Below are 19207 nucleotides of genomic sequence, written 5' to 3'. Positions count from 1 at the left end.
CTATCACCTGATCCATCCTGTTCTTAAAATATAGCAGAAATGGCTGTTGTTAGTCATTGAAATGTACCAGAAACTTTGTTTAGAAGATGTCAAACTCGTAGGCCGGCTCTGACACGTTCTACGTACTTTCTTTCTAGACTGGTTTGGTCTCTGGTGCTGATGAAGTCTTTCCCTTTCACAGGACTTCGAAAATTCAAAATTAGACTGTGTTTTTCTTCACAAGAAAGGAAGTAGTATGGATGTATATTTATATGATTGTTTTACAGTTTTCTGAACTGAACTAAATATTTTCTTTCTCCCTGGTCACATTTTTCAATATGTCCATCAGAATAATAATCTGTGATGATCTTCATCGCCAATGTTACTGCCGTTTCTTATTCATATTTTTCTTGTCCATCTTATTTGTACATCTTCCTTTACTGTCGGCAATATCTTTCAATTACCCTGATTTCTCAAACCCTCAAAACTTGAACAGATCTGAAGAAGTCGGCTTTTTACCTAATGGAATCTTATCACTCACTAGAAACACTGCTGATAGTAGTAACCTTATCGACAGCGTTGGCCGAGCTGTATATTCCCAAGAGATGCATCTTTGGGATAATGCAACCGGCAAAGTTGCAGATTTTGTTACTCATTTTTCCTTTAACATATCGATGCTTGAACCGCCTTTTGGCGGCGATGGGATTACCTTCTTCCTGGAGCCTAGTGGCTCTCAAGTTCCTGATCATGCTTGGGGAGGCTGCCTTGCACTAATTAGCAATTGTTCTGATTTTAATACAACAGGAAAAGCAGTAGTAGCTGTTGAATTTGATACTTACCAGAATGAATGGGATCCAAGCGATAATCACGTTGGAATTATTGTCAACTCGATTAAGTCAGTTGCTAACATCACATGGAGTAGAAGTATTAAAAATGGATCAAAGGCTAATGCTTGGGTCACATATAATTCTCAGACAAGAAATTTGAGTATGTTCTTGACTTATGCTGATAATCCTGTTTTTAACGGGAATTCTAGCCTCTCCTATGAAATTGATCTGTCAAAAGTTTTGCCTGAATTTGTCACTGTTGGATTTTCAGCTTCAACTGGTTTTCGTACAGAGATACATAATATTCTTTCGTGGGAATTCAACTCCACAGAAATTTCAACAAAGCCAGACGTTGGTACTGGCGGCGGAGGAGGAAATAACATCGGTTTGATAGTTGGTTGTGTGATTGGTGGACTTGCTGTGGTTGGTGGATTGTTCTCAGTCCTAGTCTTTTATGGGAGAAGAAATAAAGGCAAAAAAGATGATGATGACGATGATGATGATGCAGCAACAGATGATTCTATGGATCATGAATTCCAGCAAGGAACTGGGCCTAAGAGGTTCTCTTATAAAGAATTGGTTCAAGCCACGAATAATTTCTCTGAAGAAGGGAAACTTGGGGAAGGAGGATTTGGAGGAGTATACAGAGGATACTTGTCAGATTTAAGTGTTGCAGTGAAAAGGGTAACTAAAGGGTCTAAACAAGGAAGAAAGGAGTATATGTCTGAGGTGAAAATCATTAGTAAGTTAAGGCATAAAAATCTTGTACAACTTGTAGGTTGGTGCCATGAAAAGGGTGAGCTACTTCTTATCTACGAGCTCATGCCTAATGGAAGTCTCGATTCGCATCTCTTTAGAGGAGAAAATATGCTTTCTTGGGCAGTGAGGCGTAATATAGCCCTGGGGTTAGCTTCAGCATTGTTGTATCTTCATGAAGAATGGGAACAATGTGTAGTGCATAGAGATATTAAATCGAGCAATGTGATGCTGGATTCAAACTTCAACACCAAGCTTGGAGACTTTGGCTTGGCAAGGCTCATGGATACTAATGAGACAGGACTAAAGACTGGGTTGGCTGGGACGTTTGGTTACATGGCACCAGAATATATTAGCACAGGAAAAGCTAGTAAAGGTTCAGATGTCTTCAGCTTTGGTGTTGTGGCACTGGAAATAGCATGTGGGAGAAGATCAATGGAATCAAGGGACGTAGAGGCACAGATTTCATTGGTGTCTTGGGCTTGGGAATCATACGGAAATGGGAGGATTCTTGATGTAGTTGATAGGAGATTGAGCATGGATTTCAATGTAGAAGAGATGGAATGTTTGTTGATAGTTGGATTATGGTGTGCTCATCCAGATTACAGTCTTAGGCCATCAATAAGGCAAGCATTACAGGTTCTCAACTTCGAAGCTGCATTGCCAAATCTTCCTGCAAAGATGCCTGTTCCAAAGTATGACGTGCCTTCCTCTTCTTCAACAGAACCTTTACTTTCCACTGTATATACCACTGGTCGGTAAACTGAAGAGCTTCTTAGTTTTATTTTGTTAATTATTAAGCATTTTATTCAATCTTTATTTTATGTGAATTTCATTATCGCATGGCCTGAAATATTGACATTGCCACCAAAACTGAGGTACATGCATTGTGAAATGAAGAATAGCTAGTAAAAAATTTACCACTGAAGTAGCTTCATGAACGAATGTTCAATAAACAAAATCAAGGAAAAGTAGACCCAATAAATGATAAGCTTCTGGGTGTCTGACTTTGTGTTAATCTCGATTGCTTGAATGGAAGCAACATCTGTTAAGTATGTCAATGATAATCAATGAAGATATAGTTAAAAATATCGTTACTTACTCTTTTCTAGTTCTATTTTCTACTGAAATCACTGACCGTTCTTAGTACTTCAATCCTTGAACCATAATATATAGACAGTACTTAATGCACAAATATGCATGCAGATGCAGGGAAGAGAGGCTCACAAAGGATAGGCCAACACAAATAGAACATGCAAGAATGAGAATCAAGATACAGTAACCCAGAACAACAAAAACAAAAGGAAAAGTATAAAGAAGTGGTAATTACTAACTAGGACAAAAATACAGGACATATCAGCAATTAGAAAGTCAACTACGTCAAGCCATCATGACAGAATCAATCATAGAACTGGTAATTTAGAGTGATGATTTCTATCACTTGGAAGAAAAATCATCAATCAAAAAAGAATTATTAAGAAAAGCAAGCCGATTATAGAACCCTTTTGATACAAGATTAAGAACTTACTCATTATGTATAGCATAATCAAGTACATGATCGATACCATGCATTGCAAGAACATGAAGGCATTCGACTGCAATCTTGAAAGAGAGGACCCATTAAACCCATGTTGCAATTTCTTTAGAAATCTCCTGGGGTTTATTCCTTGGCTTAAATCTCCATACAAACTTGCTCATACTGTAATACCACCATGGCTAAAGAAAGAAACTTTTTTCTCTTTCTTTAATTTAGTAAGTAAAGTGCTAATTACTTGGGTTAACACTTGCTTTATCTAAAGCTACTCTTAATAAATAAATAAATAAATAAGAGAGACAAGGTGTCGATTTGCCTTTAAACTTATGTCAAAAGGTCAATTGACTAAATTTTGACTGGCTAATTATACTCTTGACCTAGGGATATAATGCATTATGTAGTTGTATCCAAAATGCATGAATTCTATAGATGACACGTATGTGTTTTTTTTTACTTTTATCTAGATATTTTATTTTTTTTATCTATGCAGTATTATCCAACCAAGTTCTAAGTATATAAAATATATGTATTCTGGATATAATCTTTTTGTTGTTTTATTTTATTTGTAATATCTCTAATTAAAATTATATTTTTTTATGTTATTTTTCAGTATTAAGAGATATTAAAAATATTTTAAATTTCTTAAGCAAAAGATTATATTAGTGGTTGAGTTTTTTATTTATTTAGTTCTTCTAATTAAATTAAATTAATTTTTCTAAAAATATTACATTAATGATTGAGTTTTTGTATTTATTTAACTCTTGTAATAAAAAATTTAGTTATCATAAATATTGATAAAAAAATAAAAGATTTAATTTTTCTTGCAATTATTTATTTATTTTAACATTTTTATGAATAGTTTTTTTAAATGATTTTAAGGAAATTTTATATTTTTATAAAATATCATATTTATTCTTTATATGAAATTGAATTTTCATTGTCACATATATATATATTTGATAAATTATAAATTCAGTAAACATATACTATAGATTCATTCGTAGTACGGTGTATATGTATTAAAAATTTACTATTAGATATAGTTATAAATATTAAGATCATTGAATATTTCTTACAGGTTTATCAATTATAAGGTGTAAATTCATCACATGTGAATTATAAATTCATCGGTTTACATATATTTTTATTTTTTTAATTATAAATTTCTAAAGTAAAATCTCTGAATCTCAGGTGTACGTGTCATAAATCTATAATTTATAATTTATGAATCTTTCATTTTAACCTATGAACCTGTATTTTTAAAAAAATTTCTAAACTATTATATATGAATTTCAAATATATATGTAATAAACCTATAGTTTATAATTTGTGAACTTATTGTTAATCTACGAACCTACTGTTTTATGATTGATGTTTATAGTTTTTATTGATGAATCTATGTTCATATAATCTATGGTTGTAGAGAATTATTAATTTTAATATTTCATTACTATTATTAAATTTCAAAAATTAAAATATTATAATGCAATGATAAAAAATAATTAGAATTTAAATTTTATGAGTTAAAATATAATATACCTTAAAATATAAATATATATTAAAATATGATTAAATTTTATTTACTTATAGAAAGATTAGATCATTGATAAATTTTATTTTAATATATGATATTTCATTATAAAAATACTAATATATTATTAAAAGATAATTTCAGTATTATAATAAAAAATATAAGATCTATTGAAAAAATTAAAATTAAAATATAAGTATAATAAGAAAATAAAAAATGGGATATAAAAAAAATAGCATAAAACAATTTCTAACATTTAAAACAAAATACAAACAAAGGAGTATTTATTGCTTGCTTAGTGCATAATAATGATGGACTCAAATCCATAATATAACAATCTATTTTAACTTTTAATAGGCCAGCATTTTGAAGCCATTCCAATCCAATTTCTGACTTGTTTAATAGTTGAATTACAAATGCTTAAATGGAGAGTGACTCAATATTTTAAGACTGCATTTGCAATAAATCATTTTGAGAGTGTATGCATTAATGCTAAAGTCTCTCCGCCAATATATAATAAAACGGTACTATATAAATTTATAAATATTTGATATTATTTTTATTTTAATAATTTATTAATATAATTAAATACTAAATTAGTCAATTATATATAGTATTTAATTATTGATCAATTAAATATATTATTTTTATTTATTAAATTTTTTATTTATTTTTAAAATATAATTAATGGTACTTGATAATTATAAAATTCAACTATAATATTTTGATTTGTATCAATAATTAAAAATTATATATAAATTTATTAATAATTTATATTAGTAAAAAATATAAAATAAATAAATTATTTAAAATGATATCAATTAATAGTTTATAATTAAAAGATAGACTTATAATGGTAGAGTACTACAACAATACTTTGACAAAATCCTAATTTATGTTCAATAAATATGTAATCAATGTTTATTGTTCAAACGTTAAATGTTTATTATATATTAATTTAATTTTGTTGAAAAGATATGTGCACTATAATATAAATTTAACTACTTTATTATGATACCGAATCCTTGGGGAACTTCACTACTTTGAGAGTAGAGTTAGGCCTTTTATTCTGTTGTGCTTGGGCATGTTTACATTATTATTTATAATAAAAATAATTATGAAAATCATACACCAAGTGATTAAACGATTAGTTTTTATAAATATATGAAAAATTATCCAATATATAATTTTTAATATAATATTATTTTTTAAAATTTATTTTATCATATAATTTAAAAAATAAAAAATTTATATGTCAAAAATAAATATATAGATTAAAAAATTTTAAAATAATGACATTCAAAAGATTTGTCTCAGAATTTTATATATATATATATATATATATATATATATATATTAATTGAAATTAATTATAAAATTAAAATAAATCAAATTAAATTAGATTAAAACAGAAAATATGATAATAAATAATTATTTTAATTATTATTTATAATCAAAATAATTATAACAGTTATATGAATAAACAACTAATCATATAAATATATAAAAATTATTACATAAATAATTTTTTAATATTAATATTATTTTTATAAGAATAAAATTAAGAAAAAGTATATTCGAAAATGACAGATATTATTCTAAAGAAAATTCCTTCAAAATACGTCAATTAAAAAGGAAGGAATAGAGAGTATTTAAGCCGGGACCAGCAAAAAAAAAGAAAAAAATGAAGTGGGACAGTCAAATAAAGGCTGCCATTGGACAGTTGGGTTCCATTTTCTTTCCTCCTGCTTGTATGAATGGAAGCCCACATGAGTCAGTCAACCGTTAGGCCAGGAGACTCTTAACGTTTGGGTCAATAGAGTAGTGTGACAAATCACACACTGGCGCATCAATAAGTACCCCATGACGGTAAATGTTTTTTTCTTATTTAATTAAAATTATAAATCTAAATTTCAAATAAATAATTATATTAAAAATGCTGAAATGATATTCTATTATTTATAAAAATACTGTCTTATTATATAATATTAAAAAATATATATAAATATAAAAGAAAAATATACAAAATTCGTTCGAATTTTTCAGGCCTAGTATTTCCTAGAGGAAAAATTCATCAATTGTATCCAATTTAAATAAATAAATAAATAACTCAATAGTGGCATAATATATAAATCTAATTAAAAATTAGACCAAAATCTGATAAAAAAATTATAAGATTTTCTCTCAAAATATTTATATTACTTAATATGCATCAATTTTGAATAGTAAATAGGTTATTATCCAATCAAATTAAATATTTATTTTGACTTGAAATATAATTGTTATATCTCTACTTGACCCAATTAGTGTTTTTTATATTAAAGAAGCGTACTTAAAAGGAAGCTTGAAGCACCCCTCTTCCTCGCACTCTCTCTTCAACCTTGGAAATTCATATCCACGAGAATCATATTAATTTGCATCTCGACTCCCACAAATGCATGTCTTCCTGCTCAATCGTCATCCTACTGTTAACAGTGGTTGTTTTGGCTACTGGAGGAAGAAGAAAAAGACGGCAGAAGACAAGGTAACAGGTCAGCATCATTCACAAAAGACGAATTTGAGGAACTTAAGGTAAAGCAGATTTGTGGCAAGGGATTTGATTTCAGCAAATTAATTATGCTGCATTATTAATTAATCCTCATTTATCAAATATACAAAGGATCATTCATAAAAAATATGGTCGAGAGCTGTGTGTCTACCAGTTTATGTACGAGCCTGAGAAAGGGGTGACTGATGAGGACATGTTCGCCTTTCAAATGGTCAATTCTCTTATTATTACAAACTCCAAACTTGTTTGGTTTGCCCCCAGCTACTTCCTAGAAAATAGACTTTTTTTTACAATTAATAAATAAATCATTGAAAAATAAAAATAAATAAAGCTGTACGTGAATGCAAAATTTAAATTAAAATGAGTAAAAGATAAAAAAAATAAATAATTAAATATAGAAAAAAACTCATTAATGAACTAAAATTAGTAAATAAAGATAAAAATAATATATCAAATGAATATTTAAATTTAAAGCAAAATTCTGTAATACAGCAAAAAATACAAATACAAATATAATTAATTAATTAATTTAAAAAAGTACATATAGAATTTAAATTCAAAAAATTGTTATTATAACAATTATAGATTAAAAAGAAGAAAAAAAATGTCCCTAAAAAGTTATTTATTTATTTATTTATATTTTAAGTGCAAGCTCTAACTAATTGTCAATTGTCTAGTTAAAAGCTTACTTTGAAGAGTTGTTGGAAACACTGGCGTACCAATTACTCTCCCCATTCTACACGAAATGTTTCATTTTTAAAATTAAAAAAATAATAATTATTTATTTATTTATTTATCATTTTTATATATTTAATGTAATAGATTTTTTTCTTTTTAAATATTAAATTTCTTTTAACTCAAATGAATTACAAAAAAATAAAAATTAATTTGTATGGAAAGTAATGAATAATGTGAACTAGTACATTGACTTCAATGGTAAACATTGGTTTAGCTAATTTATGATTTTGATCAAACTTTAAAAATTAATTTGGCAGATGCCAATTCCACATATGTCATGTCAATCTATTTAAATCATGAAAATTTAGTTAGAATGAATTCTCATAAAATCGCACTAAAAAAACAAAACACAAATGTTTGATTTTTTTTATTTATTAAAATACATTTTGATCTAATGTTATCAGGAAGACCGTATTGGACATGCTAGACCAAACGTTGATCAAGTCCACTGGCATGGGTACTTGGAGGTCTACTTGAAAGGAAACTTGCACCACCCTCTTCCTTGAACTACCTCCCTCTTCAACCATGGAAATTATCATCCACGTTAACTTGCATCTCAGACCCTACAACCATATGTCTTTCTGCTCAATCATCATCCTACTCTTAATGGTGTTTGCTTTCCCTTACAATGTCCAAACAGAAACAACTTCTTTCAATTTCACCGAATTCACCCAGACTATGTCCGATATCGTGTTCGAAGGAGACGCAACTGTAGTTAGTCGCGCAATTAAACTAACTAAATCCTTTGATGATTTGAATTCTAATGGCAGCATTGGTCGTGCAACATATTTCAAATCGATCCATCTCTGGGACAAAGACTCTGGTAATGTTTCAGACTTCACTACTTATTTTTCTTTCACTATCAACTCCAAAGGCAATAAGAACAGAGGCAATGGATTTGCATTCTTCCTCGCTAACAATGGCTCCAAACTCCAGGCTTCATCAGAAAATGGACGTCTTGGTCTTTCGAATGCAACCGATGTGCATCCATTTGTTGCTGTGGAGTTTGATACAGGATATAGTCCTAATTGGGACCCGAGTGATCGAGAGGAGCACATAGGTATTGATGTCAACTCATTTCTCTCTGCCAAACTCACAAACTGGACTTTCAATGATGTTGAAAATGGGGGAAAAGTTCAAGCTTGGATCGAATATAATTCCCGTTCAAAGAAATTAAGTGTTAATGTAAGTAATGGTTATGAAGGAAATCGCCAAGGGAAATATTCGTATAACCTTGACCGCACTGTAGATTTTAGAAATTTTTTATCGGACTATGTTACTGTTGGCTTCTCAGCAGCCACTACCATAGATTTGTTTGAGGAGCATGAGATTTACTCTTGGGAATTTAACTCAACCTTACAACTTGATGAAAAGAAAAAGCCGACCCCTAAAGGTTGGCTATGGGCTCTCTTGGGTACTAATGGCGTATGGATTTTGGTTGCAGCGGTTCTGAGTTTGGTTTATTTTGGCCACTGGAGGAAGAAGAAGAAAAGACAGCAGAAAGAAGGTAGCAGGCCAGTATCGTTCACAGAAAAGAAATTTGAGAACGAGACTGGACCGAGGAGTTTTTCATACGAGGAACTAGTTGTTGCCACAAGCAACTTCGCCGATGATCGAATTCTTGGTAAGGGAGGGTTTGGAATGGTTTATATTGGTTTCTTGAGCAATATTGGATCATGTATTGCTGTGAAAAAGATAACTTCAGAATCTGAACAGGGATTGAAAGCTTATGCATCAGAAGTGAAAACCATCAGCCGATTAAGGCACAGGAACTTGGTCCAACTCCTTGGTTGGTGTCGGAAGGATCAAGAACTTCACATTGTGTACGAGTTCATGACAAATAAGAGCCTGGATTTCCATCTCTTTAACAAAACAGGCTTGTTGAGATGGAAAAACAGGTATGGAATAGCTTTGGGCTTGGCCTCAGGATTGCTTTACTTGCATGAAGAATGTGAGCAGTGTGTTCTGCATCGCGATATTAAATCAAGCAATGTGTTGTTAGATTCTAACTTCGACGCTAAGCTTGGTGATTTTGGGCTGGCTAGACTTGTTGAACACGGCCAAGGTTCATACACTACAAGATTGATGGGGACAGTCGGATATGTATCTCCTGAGTATTTAGAAAGCAGCATGGCTACCAAGGAATCAGATGTTTACAGCTTTGGCGTAGTTGCATTAGAAATAGCAACCGGAAAGCCTGCTTTTATGGAAGTTGATGGAAATAATGGCATGAAATGTAAGGTGAAACTAGTGGAGTGGGTTTGGGAACAGTATCGAACAGGAAATATTTTTGGTGCAGCAGATCCACAATTGAATCGAGATTATGTCAAGGAAGAGATGGAATGTTTGGTTGTCGTTGGGCTTGCTTGTGCTCATCCAAGCCACTGTCATCGTCTATCAATCAGGGAAGCAATCGATGTGCTGAAGGCTAAAGCTGCATTGCCCATATTGCCGTCAGAGATACCTGTGCCACCAAATACTGTATCTAGTCAAGCCAACATGAATATGTTTTCTGGATCTTCATCCCTTGGTGTTAGTGTCAACACTCAGTCATCATCTGCTGCAACTTCTTTCTAGTTAGGTTTTCAGATGTGTAACGTACCATAAATGATAATTGTAATATAGTCGCTATGCTTCTGTTTGATCTTTTTACTTTTAAGGTTTAAATGTTTGAAGTTTTGGTGAATCATGTAATCACCAAATTGTTTTTAATTTGTATCTGAGAGTTCGTAATATCAAAAATTGTTTTCAAAAACTGTAGAAAGAAAAAAAAAAGTACTTAATTAATTAAATTCAGTAAAATTAAAAATTTCCTTTTATATCTAAGCCCTCTGCGTATAGAAAAACAATCAGCATAATACCATATTAATTAATTAAATTCAGTAAAATTAAAAATTCTCTTTTATATCTAAGCCCTCTTGCATATAGAAAAACAATCAATATAATACCATATATATTTATATAGTATTTTACAACTTGATATTAAATGATCGACACATGTTTTACTATTTAAAACTAATAAATATATGTCAACTATTTCTCAATTTGAGCGTAAAATAAGGATATATATAATAACTAAATAAGAATTTTTCATAAAACTTTCTTTATCCGGCACATTTTCTTGTCATGAATGTTGGAGAAGACAGTCTTTATATTGAAAAAGATAATCAAATTTCTGCACATCCGTTTGTTCCAATAGAATTTGATACCCCCAGTAACAGATGGGATCGATCCACCACATTAACATGTTGGTACTGGTAACAACTTCAGCTTGGTTAAGCCTAGTAGAACCTGATACAAAAATCCAAGCTTCTATCAGCTAAAATTAAGTAATAATAAGGTAATTGAGCAATATTGATTTGAGAGGCTGTTTACCTGAATGGGTTTTGAAATTGATTTCTCTGCTGCAACTGGAGGATCTTATTCATGGTATTTCACTTCAATTTTGCAAGTCAATTAGTAACAAGCCAGTGGACATAGCTCCAGTGGATAATGAATCAGTAATCAATGTTCCCAAAGATTATGAACCAACCCCTGACTCTTACACTCCATCATTAAATTAAATCAAAATCGTGGATATTATATGCTCGAGGAAAAGCTGAGCTAGAGGATGCTCTTATCTTTTATAGTCAAGTAATTCATAAGAAGTAAGCTCGAGAAAAAGCTGAGCAGTGTCCATCAATTTATGTACGAGATTGACAATGAAACTCTTAAATTTATGGTGATTGATGAGGACAGGTCCGCTTTCAAATGGTCAATTTGTGGTGTTATTATTACAAACTCCAAACTTGTTTGGTTTGGTTTGGCATGACCTACTTTCTGGAAAATACAATTCTCCAGAAGTTAACTTTCTCGGAAGTTATATCCTAGAAAGTATCACTATTGAATGTTTGATTTATATAATAAGTTTCTAGGAAATAGGCTTTTTGTTTTCCATGTACTGTTGCTTTTTCCTTGGAAATAGCTACTGTAAAATACCATAATACCCTTCTAATCAATTTACAATTATTGTCCTTTGATATGTTGAAATCTCATATTTCTGAAGTGACGTACATAATTTGTGGAAGTTGGAAGTTCTTATTCACGTACCTTAAAAATAAAATAAAAAAAAACATACATGTCCACATATTTATATCAATATATGGGTTTCCATTTAATAATCCTCGTTTTATCTATTTTAGATTAGTCTTCTTAAGTAGATAACCATAGAAACTTCTAAAAGCACTTGATTAATTTATTGATCCTAAGCTAGAACTATCTAGAAACTTCTGTCAATATCTAGTTATGTTTATTCATGAACCCACCTCAAGCTATAATTTCTACTTTACATATAACTTTTTAAGAGGTGCATTACATGTTACTTTAATGAACATTTTTCCACCAAAGTTTTGAAATCTTGAGCGGCATGCCCATTAGCTTTAGCAGCCTTAAAAACAAGCTGTTGGAGGGCATGGACCTTTCTTCTTATTCTTCTGCCTTCTTCATTTTCCAGGACTAGCTCCAAGCTCTTGATTACTCCTTTCTTTGTGAATACACCATCATCAATTCTCACACCGATTCCCCATATATCCTCCACTATTCGTGCATTTATTCTATTATCAGCAAAGACTGGCCTACAGATCATTGGAACTCCATTTGCCATACTTTCATATACAGAATTAGCTCCACAGTGTGTTATATAAACATTGATTGAATTGTGTGCTAAAACCTGATTCTGTGGTGCCCATGGAACCACCTTCCCGTCCAACTTAGTCCTGTCAAGAAACCCTTGAGGCAATTTGCTAATTAAATTGTCCCTAAGTGACCAAAGGAATGGAAGTTTAGTCTCTTCAAGTGCTTCTGCTAGTTCTACTATCTCACTAGAAGGAATGTTGACCACAGTTCCAAAGCTAATATACGCTACTGATGTGGGTTTCTGGCTATCCAACCATGATAGACAGCCGGTTGCATCTGCATTAGATAATGGCAATGGGCATGGTGGAATTGAAAGGGTCAAAAAACCAACATTAAGTAAGCTCGGAAACTTGGTCTTCAGGTCGTCTAATAAGGGTGTAGAGTAAAGTTCCTTATAAAAATTCATAACAAGAGCACTTGCTTGTGGAAGTACATTTCCAACTTGACTCAGCATGTAACAAAGGAGGCTTTCTTGTGTTTCATTCAGCAACACTTCATCAGGTAAATCCGCAATCCGCAATTCACCTAATCCTGGAATCTTTTCTAGGATATTTTCAGGATCTCTACTATCATTGTCACTAGAAAGATTATTAATGTTATAATGCTTACGAATCATGTCAGAATAAATATGCGCAGATAGAGAATGGGGCACAGGGATCCAAACTGGGATCCAAGGAACATTCAAATCCTCAGCAATTGCCCCACCAAAAAGCAAGAATGCATCTGTTATCAAGCAATTGATTTGACCCATCTCCGTCATCGCAATTTCCAACCCTTCTCTGAAATTATCTGGTGTAGCTTTCATAAATAGCTCCACCCGTTCTACAGAATGTCCTGAAATTATATGATTCATGGGGGCACCATCAGCCACATTGTACGCTTTTACGTTACAAGGCAAATCGCTTGCTGTCGACGTGAAGAAGAGAGAATTATTGGAGCTGGTTGTGTTAAAGAAAGAAAAATGAGTGTGTGGAGCCGCAATTGCTAGTTTCTGGACTAGCTTCAAGAGAGAAAGAGGATGGCAGCCAAATGGGAATGCCATGACGGCAACATGTTGTCTTAATGGCCATACGGTTGCTAGCTTGTGGGTCGGCATTGGATCGAAAACCTGAAAAAGGAGGGATGAGTAAAATCAGAAGAAAAGAATTGCAGAGGAAAGAATTGGTTAAGTAATCAACTGACAAACTTCTAGTGCGAGGGCCCTCTGAAATTTGAACTCGTGAGTGACTTCAGGACAACAATAAAAGTTTCTTTCTCTCTCTATAGGTTCACCATCAACATATTAACACTGTACAATCTGAAAGTTGCATGCTTGATAAACAATTTTACTGAAATGCAAAAGAGAATATTAAGGTGTGGAATTCGTCTCCAAGTTACTTGGAATTGTTTTGGTGGAGAAGCACAAACTTCTGCATATACAACAGCATGAATCTCCTGCTATCCAGGAAATCAGTGTTCTTAAGGTATATAATATATACATATTTAAATGGCTACAAATAACAAGAAACTTAATTGACTGAGAAAGGAAGAATAATATGAATGAGAAATAAATGACAGCATTTCTAATAAGCTAATAAAAATTAAAGTAAATAATCTCAAAGTATATACCAGGAAGTTGATCACAAAAAGCTATATTTACAGATGGATAAAGGATACATAGATTCATGGGATATGTTTGTTGAGAATTGTTACCTATATATACATGGAAATTCTTGTTAACGTAAAATATGCATTTAATTTACATTTAGTAGTTCTTAAGACTATTAAATAATTAAGAACAATTTTTTAATTAGTGAAGCAGTAGGTTTAAAATCAAACCAGCAACTTCAATAAGTGAAGACACTTAAATAAACTAAAACAAAGGAGTTTTCATGGAATTTATTAGGGATCCATAATGCTTATTAAATCTGACATTCCAAGAAATTAAATCAAGCAAAACTTGGGCTAGTTTGGTGGTGGGGTGGATCTAGGCCTTTAGTTGCACCCTTGACTGAGCCGAAATAAAGCCTAACCCTAGTTAAGAAACATGGCTCTTTTTTTCTTTTTTTGTAACTATACCAAAAATGGGATGCACCATTATAATGTCTTTTTGATATTTTATTGGTATTTTTTTTATGTCCTTTTTCTTAATTAATGATAGTATTATTTCCATCATTCACTCCTATCTATTTTTTATTGACATAGAAAAACTAAATAGTTGTTATAAATATAAAATTATTATCTTTATTGGCACATTAAATGAGTTTTATTTTAATTATATCTATATATATTTTTAAATATATTTTAGTATATTATGATATATTTATTGAAACACGCATCTTCGTATCATCAGAATACACTAATTGCTATTAAAAAAATATATAATATCATTCAATTCATAAAATATTAAACATAAAAATATAAAGTAAAAATTATAAATCTACCCCATTTAACTGATTTCACAATAATATAAGTTAAAATAATATCATTTCAGTAAATTTCAAGTATACTTTTAAAATTTTTAGTCTGGTGAAATTCTAAAAGAAATAAAAGATATATAAAATAAAAATTGATTTCACAACAATATAGATTAAAATAATATCTTTTCGGTATCTTTTAGGTATACTTTTCTTTCTTTTTTTTTTGACGAATTTCTAAAGAAAATTCATAATAATACAAGTTAAAATATATCATTTTAGTATCTTTTAATTATACTTTTAGTATCTTTTTTTATAATAAAATTTTGAAAAAAATAAAAAAGAAGATATAAAATAAAAACTAATTTCATAATAATACAAGTTAAAAATAATATCTTTTAGATATACTTTTAGTATTTTTTTTTTTAAAAAAAATATCGCATAAGTAAAATGATCATTTTTTATTCATTGAGATATAGTTATTATCATCATAAAAGATAATTTATTTCTAATATTAATATATACTCAACAAGAAAAGTAAACTTAAAATCTTTTTTAATTATTATAAATAAAAGTACTAATCAAATCGCTCCATAATTGATATTCTTAAAATTGGATTGGTAATTGGAGGAAGAATAAAAGCAATATTACATATTGGATCACTATGCATACCCTTATCTTAGAAGATAAAAACACCCTCATCTCAAGAATATAATAAAAGACCCAAAATGAAATAAATGGTTCGCATGCATATGAGAGAATTATGGCTTTATACCAAAGTCAATAACAGCTTTCTCATTCATTTTTGACGTTTTCTTTTCTTATTGAAACTTCAACATTTTATAAAGAGAATGGGGCAATCACATTCTTTACTTGCCAAGCTGTTTCCTTATAATAATGCAAATGAATTTGGACAATTTTAGATGGGTAATTCATAGTTTGAACTTGGATTTGAAATCTACCAATTTCCAAGAACTTTTCCCAGCACTTTTAATTAGACTATACAAGAGAATTTATTTTGTTGAAGATTCCATAAGAAAATGAGAGTTAAGGACTACTGTGTTTCTGCACTATCAACATACATTTCAAATTAAAGCAACAAATTTGCACTCAAAAGGGTCAAAGCCACGAGGAAGAACTTGCACCTTGTGCATGACTTGATCGTTCTCAGCCTAGAAAATTGTTTTAAAATTTGTTCTTTCGAAAAATAATATTAGTAATAATTAGTATAATTTGAATTCCGCCATCCATTATTAAAGTAGTCTTATTTTACTATTTTCATTTATTTTATTTATTTTTAATATTGAAAAAATAAGACATTATCATCGTACATTCAGCGTAGCAGTTCATATACTTTTATTACTAATAGTGTGTTATAAAATTAGAATTGCTTTTTCTCTACTTCTCGAAGTTTAAACCAATTGTTTTATAAATTACTTTTTTTAAGAAAATCTTTTTTTTTTTATTTGAGGAAAGGAAATCATAGTTTTGAAATAGATTAGGATTTTTCTAGTGTATCCATTGAGATAGCAATTCAGGAATTGTGTGCATCTCATCAGAAATTGACTTTTGGACATCCACAAACATTAAAATACATATCATAAAAGCACATAAATATTATATATTACATTATATACTCTTTGCCCAAAAATAGATATTATATTATATGGTCTAATTGGTCTTCCCTCTTATAACAAAGTTGAGAAGAACATTTAATGAAAAGAATTCAAAGTTGAACCCTATTACAAGGCATTAATTTCATCTCTTAAATATTAAGTGAAGAAACAATGCATGTATGTCTACCATTTCTGATAGATAGTTCATAGTTGACTCAACTAATATAATACCAATTAAATTTTTGGCTTGAGTAAATATCAAACAAAAGTTTCATCTATATGACTCTAATTTCGTTTTGTCAAAAAGGCTCTTTTATTTTTCTTTAAGGAAAGAAAAATAGTGATGTACTTAGACTTTGAATGTTTCTCTTGATAAAATATTAGTTTCAAATAATAAAATATATATTAATTATTTAATAATAAAATATAAATATTCATAATATATCAATTTTATATTTATTATGGTGTTACACCAAACCTATATAAAGTGTTTTCCTAATACTACATTAAAAAAATAGGTATAAAAAATACAAACATTCTTTTAAAGATTGTCTCGACTCTCGTTAGGAATGGCAACCGATAGGATATCCACTCATTTAAGGATATCAAAATCCAAACCCGATTAAAATATATATATTTGAATCCAACCGAAATTCATTTAAAAAATTATTTTTATTATTTAAACCCGTCGTAAATCTAAATAGAAATATATGTATACTATCCAGATGTGATAAAAATCCGTTATATATATATATATAATAAATTCTGTGATTATTTAAATAGATAGTGGGTACTCTACAGATTAAATACCTATTTATATAAACATTCAGATAATTAAATGTGTACCTTTTTACTGATTATAATAATTAAATTCTAAAATAGATTATCAAAAATTAATAAAAATTATAAAATTATAAAATTTAAACCATGTAATTTTAGATAAAATTCTATAATTTTAATTTTTCATTATTTTATTTCATGTACATAATACATAATAATTTGAGATACTTATTTCAGGTACCTTATATCCATATTCATTTAAATAATCGGATTCGGGTAGCGGATATTCAAAGATTCAAATCCGAATCCGACACAAATATCTAAATTTAATCTCAAATCCTTTTATAATTACATGTATCCATCTTATAAGAATTCGTTTGAGTTGTCATCCCTTATTCTTCGTAAAAAAAAACCTAATTAAATAAAATTCAAAAGGATACAATTCTAGTTAAGAAAAAAGAGTATAACAATGAAATGAAAGAAACAAATAAAATACAACAACATAAATATGCCCATAAAAACGGTCTTGTTCCTCAATTAGTCCAAACCCAACCACTAGAAATTAATTGACAAAAGCTTGCTAAAGCATGAGATTAAGAATTAATTATCCGAGAATTAGCAGTAATAACTTGCACTACCTGAGCAGTCCTTGCAAAGGAAGCTTCCCTAGTAGACCAATTTCAGAGCAAGAGATTTCAATATATTTGAATGGAAATATTGTTGGCCACTCAATAATAACTTAAGTTTCACTCCTGCTTCCTCATAATTTAACTAAAAATTCTACCTTTTTGTGAAAGAAAACAACTGATTTTACATTGAGTTTTTCACGATCTAAAAGATTTCCTGAGCTCACCATAAATTCGAGTTTGCAAATGAATTCTATAGATTTTATAGATTTCAATCAAATATAGTATTAATCATATTTGATAATTTGAGTTGTATGATAATTGAGTTATCGATTCCATCAGGAATGTATATAGTCCCGAGATGGCGGAGGCAAAGCCAATTATGCAGTTGGCTATGCAGACGCATTTCCTTTCTCTTCATGAAGAAAGTGATTGCTTGATGGTTAATGCCATTAAGAATGCTGTTATTGGCACAACCTTCTCTCTTTTTTTTTTTTTTGCCAAGAGACAGAACCTCTTTGAGTATTGTGATTTCAGACATTTTACATTTGGCCATCTCATTAAAAAGTGAGAACTTCATGGGTGGTTAATGTCATTTATTAGGTTGAATACATGTAATAATTGGTTTTTAATTATGGGTAGTTAATAGTAATAAATGATTCAATTCATGTAAGAGTTGTATCTAATAAATAGTATCATATAGTGGGTGTAAATTTAGTATATCTACAAATAACCTAATAACTAGGACTGCATTTGATTCTCATGTAAATTAAAATATTTAGATCTTTTTTATTTCAAGAAAATAGTCTATTTTTAATTTATACATGGATTAAGAGATATAAATTTTTAGTGAGTGAATATCATTACTTTTTATTATTTTTTTCTAAACTATTTTATCAAATATTTTATAAAAATTATAATTTTAAAACATAAAATATTAAAACTAATTACATGTGATAATAAATATATTAATTAGCCATAGGTATTTTTGTGAATCATTTATTAAACTAATAATTAAAAAATTGGTTAAATTTTAAAGTGAAGGAAAGAAAACTATCAATATGGAACGAAGGTCACTACAAAGCAATAGCACCACACAAAAGAGAAAAGACGTGTACTATGAAACTAGTACACATATTATGGGATTCATTGGGAATTCCACTAATCAATTGGATCCAAAAGGTCAACACCCATTAATAGAT

General features: G+C 29.8%; 3 protein-coding genes across 5 annotated transcripts; 2 read left to right on the top strand and 1 right to left on the bottom strand.

Moving 5' to 3' along the window:
• The first annotated feature begins 96 nt into the window (after positions 1 to 96).
• On the top strand, positions 97 to 3108 carry LOC8279220 (L-type lectin-domain containing receptor kinase IX.1). 2 transcript variants are annotated; one of them, XM_025157190.2, is made up of 3 exons: positions 98 to 966; positions 1078 to 2316; positions 2769 to 3108. In XM_025157190.2, exons 1-3 carry the CDS (start codon positions 318 to 320, stop codon positions 2810 to 2812), a joined length of 1932 nt encoding a protein of 643 aa, XP_025012958.2. In that variant the 5' UTR covers positions 98 to 317; the 3' UTR covers positions 2813 to 3108. The 2 variants fall into 2 exon arrangements, with proteins under 2 accessions (XP_048231356.1, XP_025012958.2); XM_048375399.1 differs by having other exon boundaries at positions 97 to 2316.
• Positions 3109 to 8240: 5132 nt separating this feature from the next.
• LOC8279221 (L-type lectin-domain containing receptor kinase IX.1) lies at positions 8241 to 10821 on the top strand. Of its 2 annotated transcripts, none has more exons than XM_048375420.1 (2): positions 8241 to 8973; positions 9358 to 10821. In XM_048375420.1, exons 1-2 carry the CDS (start codon positions 8439 to 8441, stop codon positions 10488 to 10490), a joined length of 1668 nt encoding a protein of 555 aa, XP_048231377.1. In that variant the 5' UTR covers positions 8241 to 8438; the 3' UTR covers positions 10491 to 10821. The 2 variants fall into 2 exon arrangements, with proteins under 2 accessions (XP_048231377.1, XP_048231376.1); XM_048375419.1 differs by having other exon boundaries at positions 8242 to 8736; positions 8850 to 10820.
• Positions 10822 to 11846: 1025 nt separating this feature from the next.
• Positions 11847 to 14247, bottom strand: LOC8279222 (anthocyanidin 3-O-glucosyltransferase UFGT-like). Its single transcript, XM_002518307.3, has 2 exons — positions 14196 to 14247; positions 11847 to 13695 (listed from the first exon to the last, which is right to left on the bottom strand). Exon 2 carries the CDS (start codon positions 13681 to 13683, stop codon positions 12271 to 12273), a length of 1413 nt encoding a protein of 470 aa, XP_002518353.3. The 5' UTR covers positions 13684 to 13695; positions 14196 to 14247; the 3' UTR covers positions 11847 to 12270.
• Between the last annotated feature and the right edge of the window lie 4960 nt (positions 14248 to 19207).

This window comes from Ricinus communis, chromosome 6 (genome assembly GCF_019578655.1).
Source record: "Ricinus communis isolate WT05 ecotype wild-type chromosome 6, ASM1957865v1, whole genome shotgun sequence".
Taxonomy (NCBI): domain Eukaryota; kingdom Viridiplantae; phylum Streptophyta; class Magnoliopsida; order Malpighiales; family Euphorbiaceae; genus Ricinus; species Ricinus communis.
This window is presented reverse-complemented; position numbering and strand designations above follow the sequence as displayed.

Excerpts from the sequence above, each read along its gene's own strand:
- LOC8279220 (XM_048375399.1), top strand. The coding sequence starts at position 318 with ATGTCCATCAGAATAATAATCTGTGATGATCTTCATCGCCAATGTTAC. Across the intron at positions 2,317-2,768 it reads TTCCACTGTATATACCACTG|ATGCAGGGAAGAGAGGCTCA; the intron begins GTCGGTAAACTG and ends ATATGCATGCAG.
- LOC8279221 (XM_048375419.1), top strand. The coding sequence starts at position 8,677 with ATGGCAGCATTGGTCGTGCAACATATTTCAAATCGATCCATCTCTGGG. Across the intron at positions 8,737-8,849 it reads TCTCTGGGACAAAGACTCTG|GCTTCATCAGAAAATGGACG; the intron begins GTAATGTTTCAG and ends TCCAAACTCCAG.
- LOC8279222 (XM_002518307.3), bottom strand. The coding sequence starts at position 13,683 with ATGCCGACCCACAAGCTAGCAACCGTATGGCCATTAAGACAACATGTT.